The sequence below is a fragment of the Lissotriton helveticus genome, chromosome 1_1 (assembly GCF_964261635.1).
Source record: "Lissotriton helveticus chromosome 1_1, aLisHel1.1, whole genome shotgun sequence".
NCBI classification, from domain to species: domain Eukaryota; kingdom Metazoa; phylum Chordata; class Amphibia; order Caudata; family Salamandridae; genus Lissotriton; species Lissotriton helveticus.
This window is the reverse complement of record NC_136057.1, coordinates 2,002,996,447-2,003,012,621: the sequence shown is the minus strand read 5'-3', so window position 1 is coordinate 2,003,012,621 and position 16,175 is coordinate 2,002,996,447. Positions and strand designations below refer to the sequence as shown.

Genomic DNA, 16,175 nt, shown 5'->3' with positions numbered 1-16,175 from the left:
GGGGAGCTAGGTCACTCATGACCTTGGGCGGAACAGGGTCTAAAGGGGAACCAGATTTACACTGAGTGAGCAGTTTAAGTGCAGACTCAGTGGTGAGGTCCTTAAAGGCTACCAGTGATGGTAAGGTATCGTCCTTGTTCTTAACAGTAGGAGGGGATGGTGCAGGTGTAAAGGCGGATGGAAAGGAGGAAGTGATTTTCTCAATTTTGTCTTGGAAATAATCTGATAAACCATTACATAAGGTCTGGCTAGAGAGGTTCTGGGGTGTCATGGCGGGAGGTTTAACAAAGTCTTTAACAATATTAAAAAGAGTTTTAGCAGAATTCTCTGCATTTTTGATTTGCAAGGCAAAGAATTCTCTCATTGTGGACTTTTTTAGTTTGATAAAATTCTTTAACGCAGATTTGTAAATACTTTTTGCCTCTAAGTCATAAGAGAGTCGCCAGCTGCGTTCTAATTTTTTGCAGCGGCTTTTTTCCTCACGCAAGACTGGAGAAAACCACGGGGCAGAAGGGCGGGATCTTGCAGAGGAAACTGGCAGTAGTGGAGCAATAGCCTCGATGGCAGACAGTAAGGGTGCGTTGAACTGTGCAACGCTTGCATCGATGTCTCCAGTAAGCGGATCCAAGGGGCACGAAAAGACAGGCTCTATGGCAGAGCAGGTGACTTTATACCATTTTCTCCTATAGTCCATACCTAGTTCCACCGAGCTCTGTGCAGGAGGGAACAATATATCGAACGGGAGAAGGTAATGGTCGGACCAGGTGAGGGGTAGGGAAGGGTGAACTGTAGTACCCGGAAGGTTTGAAAAAATTAAGTCTAAAGTATGGCCCGCTAAATGCGTCGGGCCCTGGATCAATTGGGTTAAACTCAGGCTCTGTAGGGTGTCTAGAAGTTGAGTAGCCTGGGAGCACGAAGGGTCTTCAGCATGCAAGTTGAAATCACCTAGCACTATAAAGTGCGGATGTTTAAGCGACAGATCCGCTATAAGATGTACAAGCTGAGTTAATGAGGAGGCTGAAGCGCTAGGGGGATTATACATTAAGATGCCAGTCAGAAAGACAGCAGCTGAGTCAGAAATGGTAAAATACATGGCTTCAATCAACCCCAAATTTGTAAGTTTTTTAATAGTCAGACGTAAGTAAGATTTCAAGATAATGGCAATGCCGCCCCCCGTTTTACCTTCTCGGTTAATACCCATGAAGCGATAGTCAGGGGGGGGTGGCTAAATGGATGCCCGGATTGGAGGTATCTTTTATCCAAGATTCTGTAAGGAACAAAATATCCCAGTCATGTGAGACAAGTGTAGTCCAGATTTCGCTCGCATGGCGGGGGAGCGAGCGACAGTTAACCAATCCTGCCCTTAATATTAGTGGGGCACGTAAGGAGGTGGTAGATGGAAGAGCACGTTCACCCCAAGGAGGGATGGTCAAACCACAGTATAGGCAGTTAAAGGGGTGACCCTCTAAATTACTCGGAGGGCAGCGGGCAGACAGTGAACAGGTACCAGAACTTAAATGTAGAAGCTGCTCCCTGGTCCAGCTAATGGAGCCCGTGTTAATCGAATGCACAGGGGGACTGGCCCTAGGCCCGGGCCGGGCGCAGACGGGCTTGCCTTAGGCACGCCTTCGGCGCGCCATCGGCGCGCCCGCTGCGCGGACGGGGAGTCAGTCTATTTTTATACATAACGAGGGGGGTGGGAGTCATCCAAAAGCTGGAACACTACCCTGCCCTCCCCCAATATGGCGGCGGCTATATAGCACTGCTACCTTTAAAAAATAAATCGGACTGGTCCATTTTGTCCACTATGATAGGATTACTCAAACGGCTATGTGTTTTTCAGAGACTTGGGGCTAAATATAGCGTTAAGAGTTAAGTTGAATTCCTGTGTGTAATTCCACTCTACTGGATCATGAGTAGACCATTGAATTACTGGAAGTAGGAACCACGGGTCCAATTTTATTGGCCAGGAAACCTGGTGTTGCAAGGATGTCCACACACAAATCGTAGATATAAACCTGGTTTATCTAAAAGTACAGTGGAGAAAGGAGCCCATGTCCAGCCTGCCTCCAAGGCGGACCGCCATCTTTCAAGTCCTGAAAGCAGCCGCCCCAACAGAAGCAGATCAGAGCCTGGAAATCCCCACAATCAATAACAAGTGCCCAGACACCGTAGAGCGTGCTCGGCTGAACCATGTAATATACAAACTAAGCAAAACATAAGGTAACTTACAAGCATTGCAAATGTGTGGAATAACAAATGTATACTATAGTACATATATGGTACATCTGGCCAGTAAAAAGCTGAAGGACGTTACCATATTGCAGCCCGGACCCATTCCCAGGTCCCCATGTGAACCTCAGAAAAATGTGAGAGGGACATTTAATGGCTCCCCTTGCCAACCTTCAGCCCTTCCCTATAACACTCTCACCACACCTCTTTAGCCTTACAACAGTCTCAGACACACATATATATCACCTCCTCAAAGCAGGTTGCAAATGTGTGTATTAAACTCCACGGAAAAAAGAATACAATACCGAATACCACTGAATAAATCCGGGTCCGCGCCGTTATTAATCATTCCGAGGGGTATAACACATAATAGGATTAAATATATGTAGAAACACTGGTCAAACACGATAAATCAGGCCACTTGGAATCTCTGCACATATTTACTCCTAATTCATAATCCAGGCTAAGGTAGTCAAACTCAGAGATAACATGGGTATGTCTTAGTTTCAACAGCTGCTGTTTGTGTTATAGCAGCTTCACCCCCTAGGTTGTGTAGTCTACAAAAGCTGGAAACGTGTCCAATAAATGTAAAAATGTCAACAGTCACTAAGGCCCCTGGCTTTCTACTGCGCCTTAACTGCATAATGAAGTCAAATGTACTAACCTGCCTTTGAATTACAAAACGAAGCGCTGCACAATGTATGTGATTTTCAGAAAGCAAAGTTGCAATGCACGACATACAAAGTCCACTGCTATTCACAATTATAATTTTCAGTGACAAAGCACACACTGCAAGGCCTTGCAAGGATTTGTGAAACACAAGTGGATGGTGGAGGCAAAGTAGTGGTGACCACCCGCCCTCACCCCCAACCCATGAAAATCACAATAGAATGCTTGAGAGAAAGAATTGCAATGGTTGTCGGCTACGTAAAGCAAGTACACAAATGTATTACCAATGGGAAAAAGATAAAACACAAACTTCACAGGAGATACCAAAAAATTGAAAGGAAAAAAATACAGAAATACTGGTATTTGATAAGCAACAGGATGAGGATGAGGTCTGACAGCCATAGATAGCAATTCAAGAGCACAATGAAAAGAAACACCAAAGGGTGCTGCAGCATGCTGGGGAAGGTGAGATACCGGGCAGAAATTCAATGGAGGAAGTTGCAGATGAGTAAAGCACTGGAAGTTCAAGTACCACAGGCAGTGCTTAGTGAGTGCCGTTCATTTTTGTGGATGAGGATTTCTTTTTCATCATCAGACTTTGACCGAGCAAGAAGAAAGGGAGGGAGAACTATGGATACCAATAAAAGAAAAGAGGGAAAATGAGAGGGATTGGGAAGAAAAAGAACTTGCTATCGTGAGATGGCGAGACATACAATGTTGGGTGATGGAAGAAAGAGACTTGAAATGGAAACAGTACAAGGCAACCTTAATGTTCAGCCTCTCTGTCAGGTTCAGGCTCCCAAGATAAACTCTGGGTCCCAGTATTTATTTTAATAAATTAACCACTGACCAGAGGCACTGGATTATGAAAAGCAGGTACTAGAGGGAGTGGGAACTAAATGGGTAAACATGGCAAAAGTAGATCTGAGAGAAAAATGCTGAGTTTTTGGGAAAGGCAAATATGTACCACTGTCAGCCAGTACTGCTTCTTTATTAGCAAACACTTTACATTCAGTCAGTTGTAGTTTTGGTGTCTCCATTATGAATGTGGCCATATATGTCCCAGTATGAAACTAGCTGAAAGAAGAAATTGAACTGTCTGAAAGTATCACAAATGGTGATGGATTAAACCCAGATCAGTTGACTGGGGGTGAGTGTTTGTATTGTCAACGCTCCGTCCATCACCACCTTTCGTTTTTCTTTGTTCGCCCTAAGTTGGCAGGGTATGCTCAGATGTGAGTCCCTTGCTCACTTTGCCATTGGAGTCAAGCAAGCCCGGCTGAAGACGGCTGTAATGCCAGAAACCGGTCCTGGGAAGCTTGATTCCAGTCCAGGGAAGACATGGCTTGGCAGTTCGGCTGGACTGTTCCCATGAGGCACAGGGTTAGACTGATTTGCATATGGCCATGTCTGAACTGGGGTGGCTGAGTGACTTAAAGAACGGTGATGGATTAAACCCAGATCAGTTGACTGGGGGTGAGTGTTTGTATTGTCAACGCTCCGTCCATCACCACCTTTGGTTTTTCTTTGAAAGTATCACAAATGACATGAGACCATTCGGCATCTCTATACAAAGACATAGTGAAGGCAGCAGAATCCAGCTGGGGATTGCAAGAAAGGCCCAACTGCAGACACATCAGAAAGCATGCACAAAATGGAAATGAGGGAACACCCTTTGGTTATAGCGCTGGAGCTATATGTGCGCCAGCACTATCTGTATTACAGAAAGTACCGCAGAAGTGTCGGTAGCCTTTCTGTGATGCAGAAGTGTCCTGGGGGCGCACATGCTCATTGCACCACCGTGTCACTTTGCATAATACGACCCCAGTTATTCTATTACACTGCACCTCCTGTGAGCTTTAATTTCCAGTGTCTAAAAGCCTCCATCTTGTCACATTTACTTTTTAATATGTACATGCTTTCTCTAGCATACCTTATTCAGGCTTGATCATTTCATGTATGAAGATGGCATGGACATTATATAAAAAATCGCTGATAACAGTAAAAGCTGTACATCAAATTTGCAAGTATCTTTGGCCACAGTTGAAAAGTGAATGTGTTCTACCCAACTCATGTTAGTGACAAGACAGAGACGTATCCTACTTTAATTGTTGTATTTTTGAACTGCCATTTTGACCACAGTCCCCTGGCTTTTGTGTGATCATTTTAGTTGTCCAATTAGAGTCCTCTCTTACTAAGACAAATTAAATCAACTGAGTTGTCAGCTTATACTTTCCCCATCTTTGCACCATAGACTGGAATCTTTCCTTGAAGTGCAGATCCTAAATATCTTTATTTCAACATATCTTGAATACTGTAAATGCTCTCTATTTAAATCTCCCACAGTCTGCCCTGCAAACGGTCCAGATGGTGCAAAACTATGCTATCAGGCTAGGGCTAAGGCTCAGGAGAAGTGATCATATTTCTCCAGCTCTCATCTCCTTCAAATAGATTCTCATCGAAAAACAGATTTTGTTTTAATCACTTTGTGTAGTGCACAAGGCTTTAAATAACAAGCGAAAGTCATATTTATTACATCCTTTATTTGGTAGAACCCCACACGTTCCTTAAGGTCCAGAGGCTTTCACTTCCTTAAAGTCCACAGACTTTGCTGACACAACTCAGGGAACAGTCCTCATGTGCTGAAGTTTATGAAAGCCTTAAGCTCTTTCCCCGCCTTACAGAGAATGCAATTAATTTTGCAGTAAAGAAATGTCTCTTTTTGCATTATCCCTCCAATGTTTCTGGACTGATGCTGGTTTTTCGACCCCGAAAATGCACTGAGACCTGCCAAACAGGCCTCAGTGCAAGTGCTCTGACCCGTGAAAAGGGTATATGTCTAATTGGCTTACTCACATTTGTCATAAGTAAACTTACTTATAAGTAATTTGCATATGGTACCCGTGGTGCCTGTGTCCAGGGCCCTGTATGTTAATTGTCTCTCTTGGAATGCAGCACTAATTGTGTCACCAAACGTGTGACACAGCAAAGCATGACTTCCTGCCTGCCATTGCTGGCTGGCTGGTCCGTTTTTAAACTGCTAAAGCGACTTTGTCATTTAAACCAATGGCAAAGCCCAAACCTTCCTGTTTTATATTTATAAACCACCTCTTAGGCAGGCCTACTCAGCCCTAAAAGGAAGGTGCATTAAATTAATAAATGGGCATGTATTTTGTTAACTTTACATGTCCGGATAGTAAAAGACTGATTGGCGTGGACACTGAGTGCAGTCTAGGGGAAACAAGTCGCAACCCTCAAAAGTTGCACCTAAGCCCGCAGGACCATGGAGTGTCATCAGAGTGCAGTTGGATCAACCGGTACAGAGGTTACTGCAAGTTAAAGGGAACTAGTGGTTTTGCTGTAACCAGAAACCAGTAGACCATTGCCAACTGGTTTTGTGCTGAGCTTCCTACTTCATGGGACATCGATTTCTGAGGCTCTTGGACCAAGGGGTAGCTACAGGAGCACCACAGACACCAGGGCAGCATCCGTGAGCATCTTCAGCATCCTGCATCCCTTGCATCAGGACCATTCCATTAACTTCTATGGCGGTTCACCCATAGGACCTGGAACTGAACTGGAAACTGCTTAAACTATGAAGTAACTGTTCAACCGGTCCTGACTGGTTTTGTAGGACTGGCCCCCTATCAGAATTGGACCCCACAAGAGTGTCTTTATGGCCATTTTCAAGTTACTTGTTGTGGCTAACACTAAACCGCAAGTCACAGTAGATTACAAAGGTGTATTCCATTAGTGAAAAGCAATGATTTATTGTTTCTTTGAAAATTCATATCCCCAAAACACTCTGGTGGACGTTTTTTATTGAGGTGTCCATTTAAAGATGAAAATACAACCTATTTTTATAATTTGGTGCTTGATTTTTATTGTGTTCGTAAGACCTGACAGCCTTGGGGTGGTCGTCCCCCAACTTTTTACCTGCCTCCTTCCATTTGGCTGTAGACATTTTTGCAGGCTTCAGGACTTCTGTGCACCTTACAAATGTTAATTGGTGCTAAAGTGCTTGTACTCTCTCCACTAAACATGATAACATTAGCTCATACCCAATTGGCATATTTAATTTTCTTATAAGCACCTCGTATAGTGCACTACATGTGCACTGTAAATTAAAAACTACTAGTGGCCCTGCAGCACTGATTGTGCCACCCACAAATGTAGCCCTTTAACCATGTCTCAGGCCTGCCACATACAGTGCCTGTGTGTGTGCAGTTCACTTCTATGTTTGCTAATACGAACTTTCACCTTACGGCTAGTCATGCCAATATAGGACGGATTGCATGCATGGGCATTTGATTAGGTAGACCACTGATTCTTCACTTATCATAAAGAGCTCCCAACACTGTGGTTGAGCCCACTCCGGCTTGTAAGCGTCGGGGTAACCGGATGATGAAGCATGACACACTAGGGTGTGTGAGGGTAACTATACAAAAAGTAACTGCTTCCTTCCTCACCGTCTGATGAAGCTAGACATCTATCCTCACACTAGATGCTTCCCTTTTCGCAGTTGAGTGCTCGTTTCTCTGACCACATGCTGGTCTGTTGGAGTATTTTTTGTGGTTTAATGTTTTGAGATGGGAGGTTATACTCCGACCTAGGATCCTCTCAACCCTTCAGGCACAGAATTTGTTTTCCCCCCATAGCCTTTTTGTGAACACAAGACACTAATATAGTCTTGCTAAAAGGCTGTGCCAGAACAGATACGTTTTAAGATGTTTTATAACAGTCAGATATGAAAGGGAATACAGGAGCAATATTTCTGAATGCACCGGCCACAAATTGAAAAAAACTACCACCTAACATGACTTTATTAATTTAGGGGATTTTAATCAATCGTGAGGCAGATGATCTCAGAGGAGGTAAAGGAGACCAGCTCGGAATAGTGGCCTTAAAGCAAAAACAGTGAGCTTTACAAATGCATCTTTTATTCATTGGGAGCCAGTGAAGGCCTTTTGAGATAGTATGAAATAGGCTCTATTGTTTTTTAAACTTTCAGTAAAAAAACAAAAATAATATCCAAAGTAGGGTCTACAACATGTTGCAGCAGATTAAGGTCTCTGAATCCATTCGTCAGAAGTTGTGCATTATTACTTAATGAGATATCTCCATTTATAAGAAACTCCCCTAGCATGATCAGCTAATTCGTAGTGACTGGCAGGTGACAAAATCTAAAATAGCATTACAACAAGAACAATATTGATGCAAATATTGGCATTAGTTTTAAGCTCTGCCATCATAAATTCTGAGCTGTGAGTATCTGGAAGGGGGCAGTGGTTCAAACTGATTTTATTTATTTATTTTTAACAATAGCTATAACAGCTGGGGTCAGGGCGATCTTATATTAAGATGATAAAGGCTATGTTTGTATTATAGTCACTTAAAAGTTGTTAGACCTCAGCTGCATGTTTTACTAGAGACCATGCACTTAGCAATACGCATTTCACAGGGGTTGCAATGGGCCTTGAGTAAGAAGCACGAAGCATGGTCATTAGACCATACAATAGGATCCTAAAGCGCTTAAACCTTTCCAAAGTTTCTGTAACTAAACTTTTTTTTTAACTTTATTTTCATTTTATGCAAGTTAACAGTGCAGCATCAGAGAGGATTCACATACAGCACAGATCAAATACCTGAACTATGCATACCAAAGACAGGGGGTATAGTAAAACACAAAACAAAAAATGAAGTGACCCAATGGCAATGAACATACTAAAAGGTACATGAAATATTAATAGCAGCCCTGAATAATGGAAATATATTGTACTAATACTCCAGTGATAGCCCATTGGCACCAGACAGGCACATCAGGTCACCCAACTCAAAAGACATTTGGGCCGTCAGTATATCCATACCCCCTAATCCAATGGGGACCAGGCACATCAGGTCACGCAGGTCAAAAGACATTTGGGCAATCAGTATTATCCATACCCCCTGATCCCAATGGGGAACAGGCACATCAGGTCACCCAGGTCAAAAGACATTTGGGCCATCAGTATTATCCATACCCCCTAATCCCAATGGGGAAATATTTTTTCGGACGGTCCGAACCCATCGCGCAGCGTTCCCGTGACTCCACTCCCCCTCAGCATTGTGACTCATGTGAATCAAGTATTCCTGGTATGGGCCCCATCTATCTCTTGGGTGGCTGTGGAGGCGGCATAAGAGCTTGCAAGGCATCAGATTGTCTGTTTCAGTATGCCATATCGGTATTTCTTTCATACACCGTTGGAAGAGGCCCCTTGATTCATCAGAGTGCAATTCTGTGCTGCGGCAATAAAAGGCTGAGCGCCACCAGTTGCCTGTAATGTCGCGATACATCGCAGGCATACCCCAGAAGTGCCAACTAAGATGTGCAGGCTAATACTTTGCCTGTAATCTCACTCAAGATTTTGAATACTGAAAGGCAAAATTATTACACGCCTGGGCAGAACCATACCACATGTGCAAAGCCGGAATCCTCCACGCCACAGCGAAAGCATCGAGAATCATCCCTCAAACCATATTGAAATAATCGAGCCGGTGCATAATATACTCGATTGAGATAAATGAAATGTATCAATCCATGGCGGCCATTCAATGAAATAATACGGATCATAGAACAACAGGAAGCCCATTGTTTCTCTGTGATTTCTATGCCCAGGCCTTCCTGCCATTCGCCACAAGCTTTGGCAATATTAGGGCACCTAATCTCTTGCGTGAGGGCATATAGTACTGATACCAAGGTTACGTAATGCATTCACCGCCGCACGCTCTCTCCCCAGTGTAAACCAACCGCACCATTCCCAGGGTAACCTCGGGGAATAAAGCAAGAGCACCTGTTGTATGTCTGCAGATTTCTTCAAAAGATACCTTGAGGTGCCCATTCTGTGACCAAACTTGAGCAACGATACCTGTTCAGAGAAAGTAAACAACTTCTGGAGTAAGTTAACGGTAATGACTTGCCTGCGCAGGAATCATCTTTTTTCCCTACATAGGGCATATTATTCACCACAGCGGTTATCAAAATTCTCAACAGATTCCCCTGTAGCTTGTCCCAAATGCGGGTTGTCAGCTGCCTCTGACATACATATGTTCTTTGAATGTCCTTTGTTGCTTTCCTACTGGGATTCAATTAGCAAATTCCTGACAACATCTCTGGGCCTAGCAATCTCAATTAATGCAATGACTGCAATTTTTGGAAAATGCTTAGGAGTTCGAGGGCCTGCTAAAAATCTTCTTTTCTACTGCATGTTATTGGCCAGAAGAGAAATTTGTAGGAAATGGAAAGATCCAGCACCTCCCACATTCTTAGATTGGCGCATTTCAGCCCTGCAAACATCTAAATTCGACCTTACAAGATCTGGCAACCCCGATAAACGTAACTTTTGGCTCCTCTTGAATTGGAATTAGTCATTATTTGACTGTGGGTTTTTTTTTTTCCCACAGTCCTTTGATTAAGCTGCTTGGTCTACTCCTCCTCGTCTTTGATATACCCAATGTTTCCACCGAATGGCACTGGGCATCGAATTGCAGCAACATTACCCTGCTATGGTCATATTGTGGTGCTTTATGGAGAGGTGTGATAATACTGAGTGCCAATTCCGGTCTGACGTTCAAGGCACAACCAGTATATCTGAGACAGTATATTCCTCTCTCCTAGTGCCTGATGCGACATACCAAGGGCGAAAATGAGGACAAAAAAAGAAGAAAAAAAAGGTAATGACTTGCCTAAAGTAAAAGGGGCAGAGTGCTGTGCAGATGGGCACTGATGGGTTTGACATCTTTTTTTATATGCAACTAGGCACATCTAAATCAAAGACAGCTAGAGCACTAACGTCACTGGTTCCCCCAAAATGGTGGTTTCCTACCCACCAAGGTGTAGTCTTTCGGCTGGTAAGTGTGGCTCAGCTGGTCTTCTTACAACTATTATGACAACAGAAAGCCACGCACAAAAAGTAATAACTTAGCGCATTCAACCATTTACACAAGTGAACTGGCAAAAATTGAGCAGATATGAGGGTAGCAGCAGCACGTTATATTTTTTTTTCAAAGTTTTATTAAAAGTATTTAAAAATCAAACCTTCAAAGCAGCAGCAACCAGTTGCAGCACATGTAGTTTGCAATCAAACAGTTAGCTTCTAGGTAGATCATTCCAAAGGTTCAACACCCACAATTTTCAGTCCCCCGTTTTTCCCTGTTCTGAGTGTCGCAATTTAGGCACATGTGAGTGTGACCTAGAACGCAGCTGCCTCGTCGTAGTTCAGCGAGACTGCTGGGCCTTGATGAATATAGGACTGCTTTCACTTGAGCTTAACTCTCGTGTGGATCAATTTGGCTTTGTTACAGTACTTCCCTGGCAGTTCAAGTTTCGGGGTTATTTTGTCAGATAATTCCCCCTAAGTAGTCGCTTGCTTAGCATTAGGGCTCTCACAAAAAATGTCACGTCACATTACATTAAAGACATAATAATATTAAATTTCACGGAATCTTGGGTTTCTGGAAAACGTTTGTCTTTTTATTGCCCAGCAGGTTTCATGTTATTGTGTCAATTACTGTAAGTGCCTTAAGAACATATCCATTAAGATTCCACTAAGACAATTAAAACTCGCCCCTGTCCATTCAGCATCTGCAGGGCCTTTGGATGTGCTGCTGTGTTATGAATTGACAATGGACAGGTCACAAAACAATTTTGGGTAGTACTATTATGTGTCTTTGATGGTAAGTAAGGCAGTGCCTACTGCAAATACCTTCCACCATCGTATTACAAAGCAGATTTGTGGTGGTGGTAATGTGCAACGAGTAAAATGGTGCATATTTCATGAGATTGACTGTATTTGAATTACCGCAGCAACACAACACCACAGTACAATAAGAAGCCACAATAACAGCAATGCAGCACAACAAAACGACATACCTTAACAAAATAAAAATAACATAAGACAATACAACACAGGACAAAATAAAATACAATGGCAACACAAACACTCAACTCAACAATACAACATACTACTAGAAAACAGCATACCAACACAAAAATATGACACACCAATACAAAATAGCAGAACAGCACACACCCACACACACTTGGAATTGTGTTGTGTTCAGTTGTGTTGTTGTTGTGATTTTATTCTGTTCTGTTTTGTTGCTTTCTGGTGAATTGCTGTACAGCGGTAAGCTGCATTCTGGTGGTATTTGGTATGCTCTGCTGTTTTTTTTTGCTTTGCGGTATTCCAAAGTGCTGCAATACTGTGGTTGGTAGTACAGAATTTCTTTGCATTTCATGGGAAACTGACTACATATTTTATTTTAGATGAAGAAATACTTTTTAATCACTTTAAGTTGCTACTTACCAATGTTACTGCAATACTTGCGTTCTGTGCTACATCTGTTCACTAACTCACCTGGTTAACATGGGGAATTATATCACAGTCTTCCTTCAGCTGCTCCAGGTGAGTTATTAGAAAGTTGCTAACTCCGATGGCTCTACAGATGCCTAAGTCAGAGAAAAATGGCACATTAATAAAACCATGCAACCAAAATTTAATTCGTGTAACATTCCAGTAAGTTCTTCAAACTTTCAAACTGGGTGAGCCACACACTACTCAGATTAAAACCTGGGGTAAATGTACTACTAGTCCAATATTTCATTCTTACTTGTGAATTATTTTATGGCGAAAGGTGGTAAATTTGAGTACATAACTTTTCACTGGAGAGGAATGGAATGTACTGAGTGGCTCCTCGTGGATTTCATTTAAAAAGTAAAAGCATGATGGGATTTTTTATTTTGGTTCACCTTAATTGGTTTAAATTGCCTTAAATGGCTCTTCCAGACGAAACAGGCATGATCTCCTCCCCCCTCAGACTGGCCAGCTCAGCCCCTGGATACCCACAGGGGTGATTAGCCGCGCTCTACAAATTCACATAACATAACATAATTGCACCAAATTTCTAGATTAAAGTGGTTTGTAGAATTTGAACTAGACTGAAACATGAAGTCTCTGATGCCATGGAGGCCCACATTAATTGTACCCAAAGAGGAAAAATCAAGCAAAAAAATGAGTTTAGGCTCCACGTTCAGCAGCCGCACAGGGTAGCGCCATTTCTTTGGTGGCTTGCAGGGTGAGGTTTTGTACTCTAAGCACACTGGCTGGGAGGGGGTGGGGCTCCCTGGTCCATGCACACACAAAGATGCCTGCCAGCTACATTCTGGGAAAAGCTAATGCAGTGTAAGCAACGCACAATGGGAATCAAAGGGAGGAAATGGCGTCCTGAATAGCCTGCCAAACAAACAAAAAAGTGGAACATTTGTGGAAGACTAATAGGGCGTTCATAATGCGGTGCAGGGACACAGAGTACGAGGGAGCTGCCCAGTGCTTCCAGCTTGAGGCAGGAGGCAAAGCACTAGCTCGCGTCACAAAACTATCACCATGGCCATCTAAAAATGGGGCATTGTTATTAAGCATGGCAGCAAAGAAACAGAAAACCGACCAACTCTGTTTGTTTTTAGTTTGGGTAACGTGCTATCCTTTAAATAGTTCATGTCTGGTTGAATTATTCCTCTGTCCCTTACAGAATTTCCACGTTACGAGCCACATGACAGCATACTGATTGGGTGGAGAACAAGCTCTCTCTTCTGTTCATTGGTGCCACAAAAACGGACGCAATATCAATACCATTGACAACACTAAAGCCCTTTTTAACAGCATCCAACAGAAATGAATGTCAGAAGCAAAACTGTGGCGTGTAGAATTTGTAGTCTCACTGTTTCAAAGGTCCCAGCAATAGAAACATGCACACTTTGGAGAGAGAAAGGAGATCAATTTATAACTCCTCAGTTTATTTATTTAGAGTGCTTTTTAAAGAGGTACATAACCTGGTTCACTTCAAATCACAAGCGCGCACAAAAAAGGTAGGAGCAGTAAGCATGCCTGATTCCAGGAGGGTTACAGGTTAGCTGGATGCAATGAGCAGACCTATATTTGGCATTTTGCAGATGTTCCATGAGGATCTTGGGTTCAGTTAAAATCCTGTTTGGAAAGTTTGTTTTTCAAGTATTTGCTCACTTCAAGGAAACCAGCGTTAGACCGATCACGCGAATTGAGTTTACTCTGTGATTTCAGGTCCTGAACCACCAAGGAACTTCCTGCATACTTATGTCTTTTGCAGGTACACTGATTGATCAGAAGGTCTAACAAAGAGTGGAGATTTCTGACTGGAGCAAGGTACCATGCCAGATTTTACAGGCAACCAGCACTTTGGCCCAGTATGCTTTGCACATAATGCAGAGCAATTTTAACATGACCCTGAATACAACTGGGAGCTATTGAGCTCGTCCAGGGATGTTCTGAAGTGGTCTGGTCTCATAATGTAGGCACACTGTGGGTGCCTGGTTTTGTTGTCTTTGTAGTATGGCGATGAGTTCATTTGTGTGCAGGCCACTAAGGACAATTTTACGAAAGTCTACAGAGGCCTCAACAAGAATCTGTATTAACCTAATATGATAATTTGGTTAGCTCGCAGGAAGATTCTACAAAGGGCAAACAATTGTAAGCTATTTTCCTTAACCAGTACATTAAATTTTGTGAAAAAGCTGTGGCCTCAGTTGAATGTGATCCCAAAGTTTCTGACCTGTTGGGAGGGGTGTCCAGATTAAGATGCTAGTTAATAAGTAGTGAACTCGATCGAAGCCCTCCTCCTATAACAAGTTTCAGCTATTCAGATGAAGAAAACTTTCCTTCATCCAGTGTTAGACACAGTCTAGGTACTCCGCATTGTCGGAATGATTCCACTTGCTGTCTGAGACGGATAAAGTATCCTGCTATCAGCCCCATACGTGTGTAATGTTGCCTGGTGATGGATTATTACTTTAACTAGGAGGAGCTTGTAGATATTGAACAATACTGGGGAACAGGATAACCCCTATGGAACTTCAGATGGGACGTTTTAGAAGGACTAAAGAGAAAATCCTATCCAAATGTGGTCGCTCAGAATGTGGAGAATTGGATGGATCCATTCAAGCTCTGACCCTAATCTGCCCGTTAAAGGCTTTTACCTCTATCACTATGTGTGAAATACCTTATGGCTCCCACTCTTGTAAACTTCTGCTCTGTCCTCAATAACTAGGTCTTTAGACTTCATCAAGTCTGGAACATGTTTGAGGGGTGTCTTTGTTGAATGTCAAGTGTGTGGGTTTATTTTGGTCTGAAGAGGCTGGTGAGTTCTGGAGTCCACTGGACTCCAAGAGAGTGTGCTGCACTGCGCAAGACTGACTTTGGCTCCAATTTAGAGTTTGGTGGAGAGAACACTTTGTCACACAGTATACCATGCCTGCCAAACCCTCGGTCCGCTAGCCTCATTTAGAGACCTGCTGTTAGAACTGGGATTTCTGGTTGGCTAAGGCTTACGGCAAAGCCAGGCAGAAACCACCATTCTAGTCAGGGCAAGGGAGTCACACGGCAAGATAACCCCTGCTCACCCCCTTGGTAGCTTGGCACGAGCAGACAGGCTTATCCCGGAGGCAATGTGTAAAGCATTTGCGCACGCACACAACAGCAACAACATCCTAGGCACACCACAAAAGGAACTCCACAAAAGGTTATATAAAAATAACTTTTGTATTGTCAAAACACATCAGATAGTAATCACACAATATACATTGTGCCAACTGGCACGTGCAATATTCACACGGGATCATTTACACCAGGAAAGGGCCACATGGGCCACTGTCAGAATCAACACTTAGCAGAAATAGCACTTCCAGAACTTAGAATAAGTGTAACACAAAATAAAAATTATAGGTCACATCCAGTAACCACTGGTAAAGGAATGTACACACTATGCAATACTAATAACCATAGGCCTAGATCACGCAGGGACACAAACTCACTAGTATAACATACTAGGCAAAGCAAACTTCTAAGCATGAGCACCTTTAGAAGTATAACACAAGCATAAAGGCAAAGCACATTATGCAGCAATCATATTTAGACCTAAACAGTATAACTACAGTAGGCAATCTCTCACTAGTCTAAACACATTAGACTCTGCCTCCTAAGAATAAATCACATTTAGGGCGTAACTCACAGTGAAGTAAACTCTCACTAACATAAACCTACATAGGTAAAATAACCTCATAATCATAGTAACATCACATTGCGCAAAAAATAACATTAAGCAATTACCCTACCCACATACCAGCCCCCTGGCCAATGGCAATCTCAAGAAGGGGCTCAAATGCCCTGTGTCCAGAATGTCAGGGCGCGCTGTCACGCAGTGCCAGT

The 16,175-nt window shown here is 43.0% G+C and overlaps 1 protein-coding gene across 3 annotated transcripts in view; it reads right to left on the bottom strand.

The window, feature by feature from the left end:
• The window catches only part of LOC144755558 (putative oxidoreductase ZK1290.5), an 827,926-nt gene that overhangs the window by 363,195 nt on the left and 448,556 nt on the right, over nt 1-16,175 (bottom strand). For all 3 annotated transcript variants that reach the window (XM_078644626.1, XM_078644618.1, XM_078644635.1), the window contains exon 4: nt 12,297-12,388. In XM_078644626.1, the coding sequence (XP_078500752.1) occupies nt 12,297-12,388 (92 nt within the window). The remainder of the gene's footprint in view (nt 1-12,296; nt 12,389-16,175) is intronic.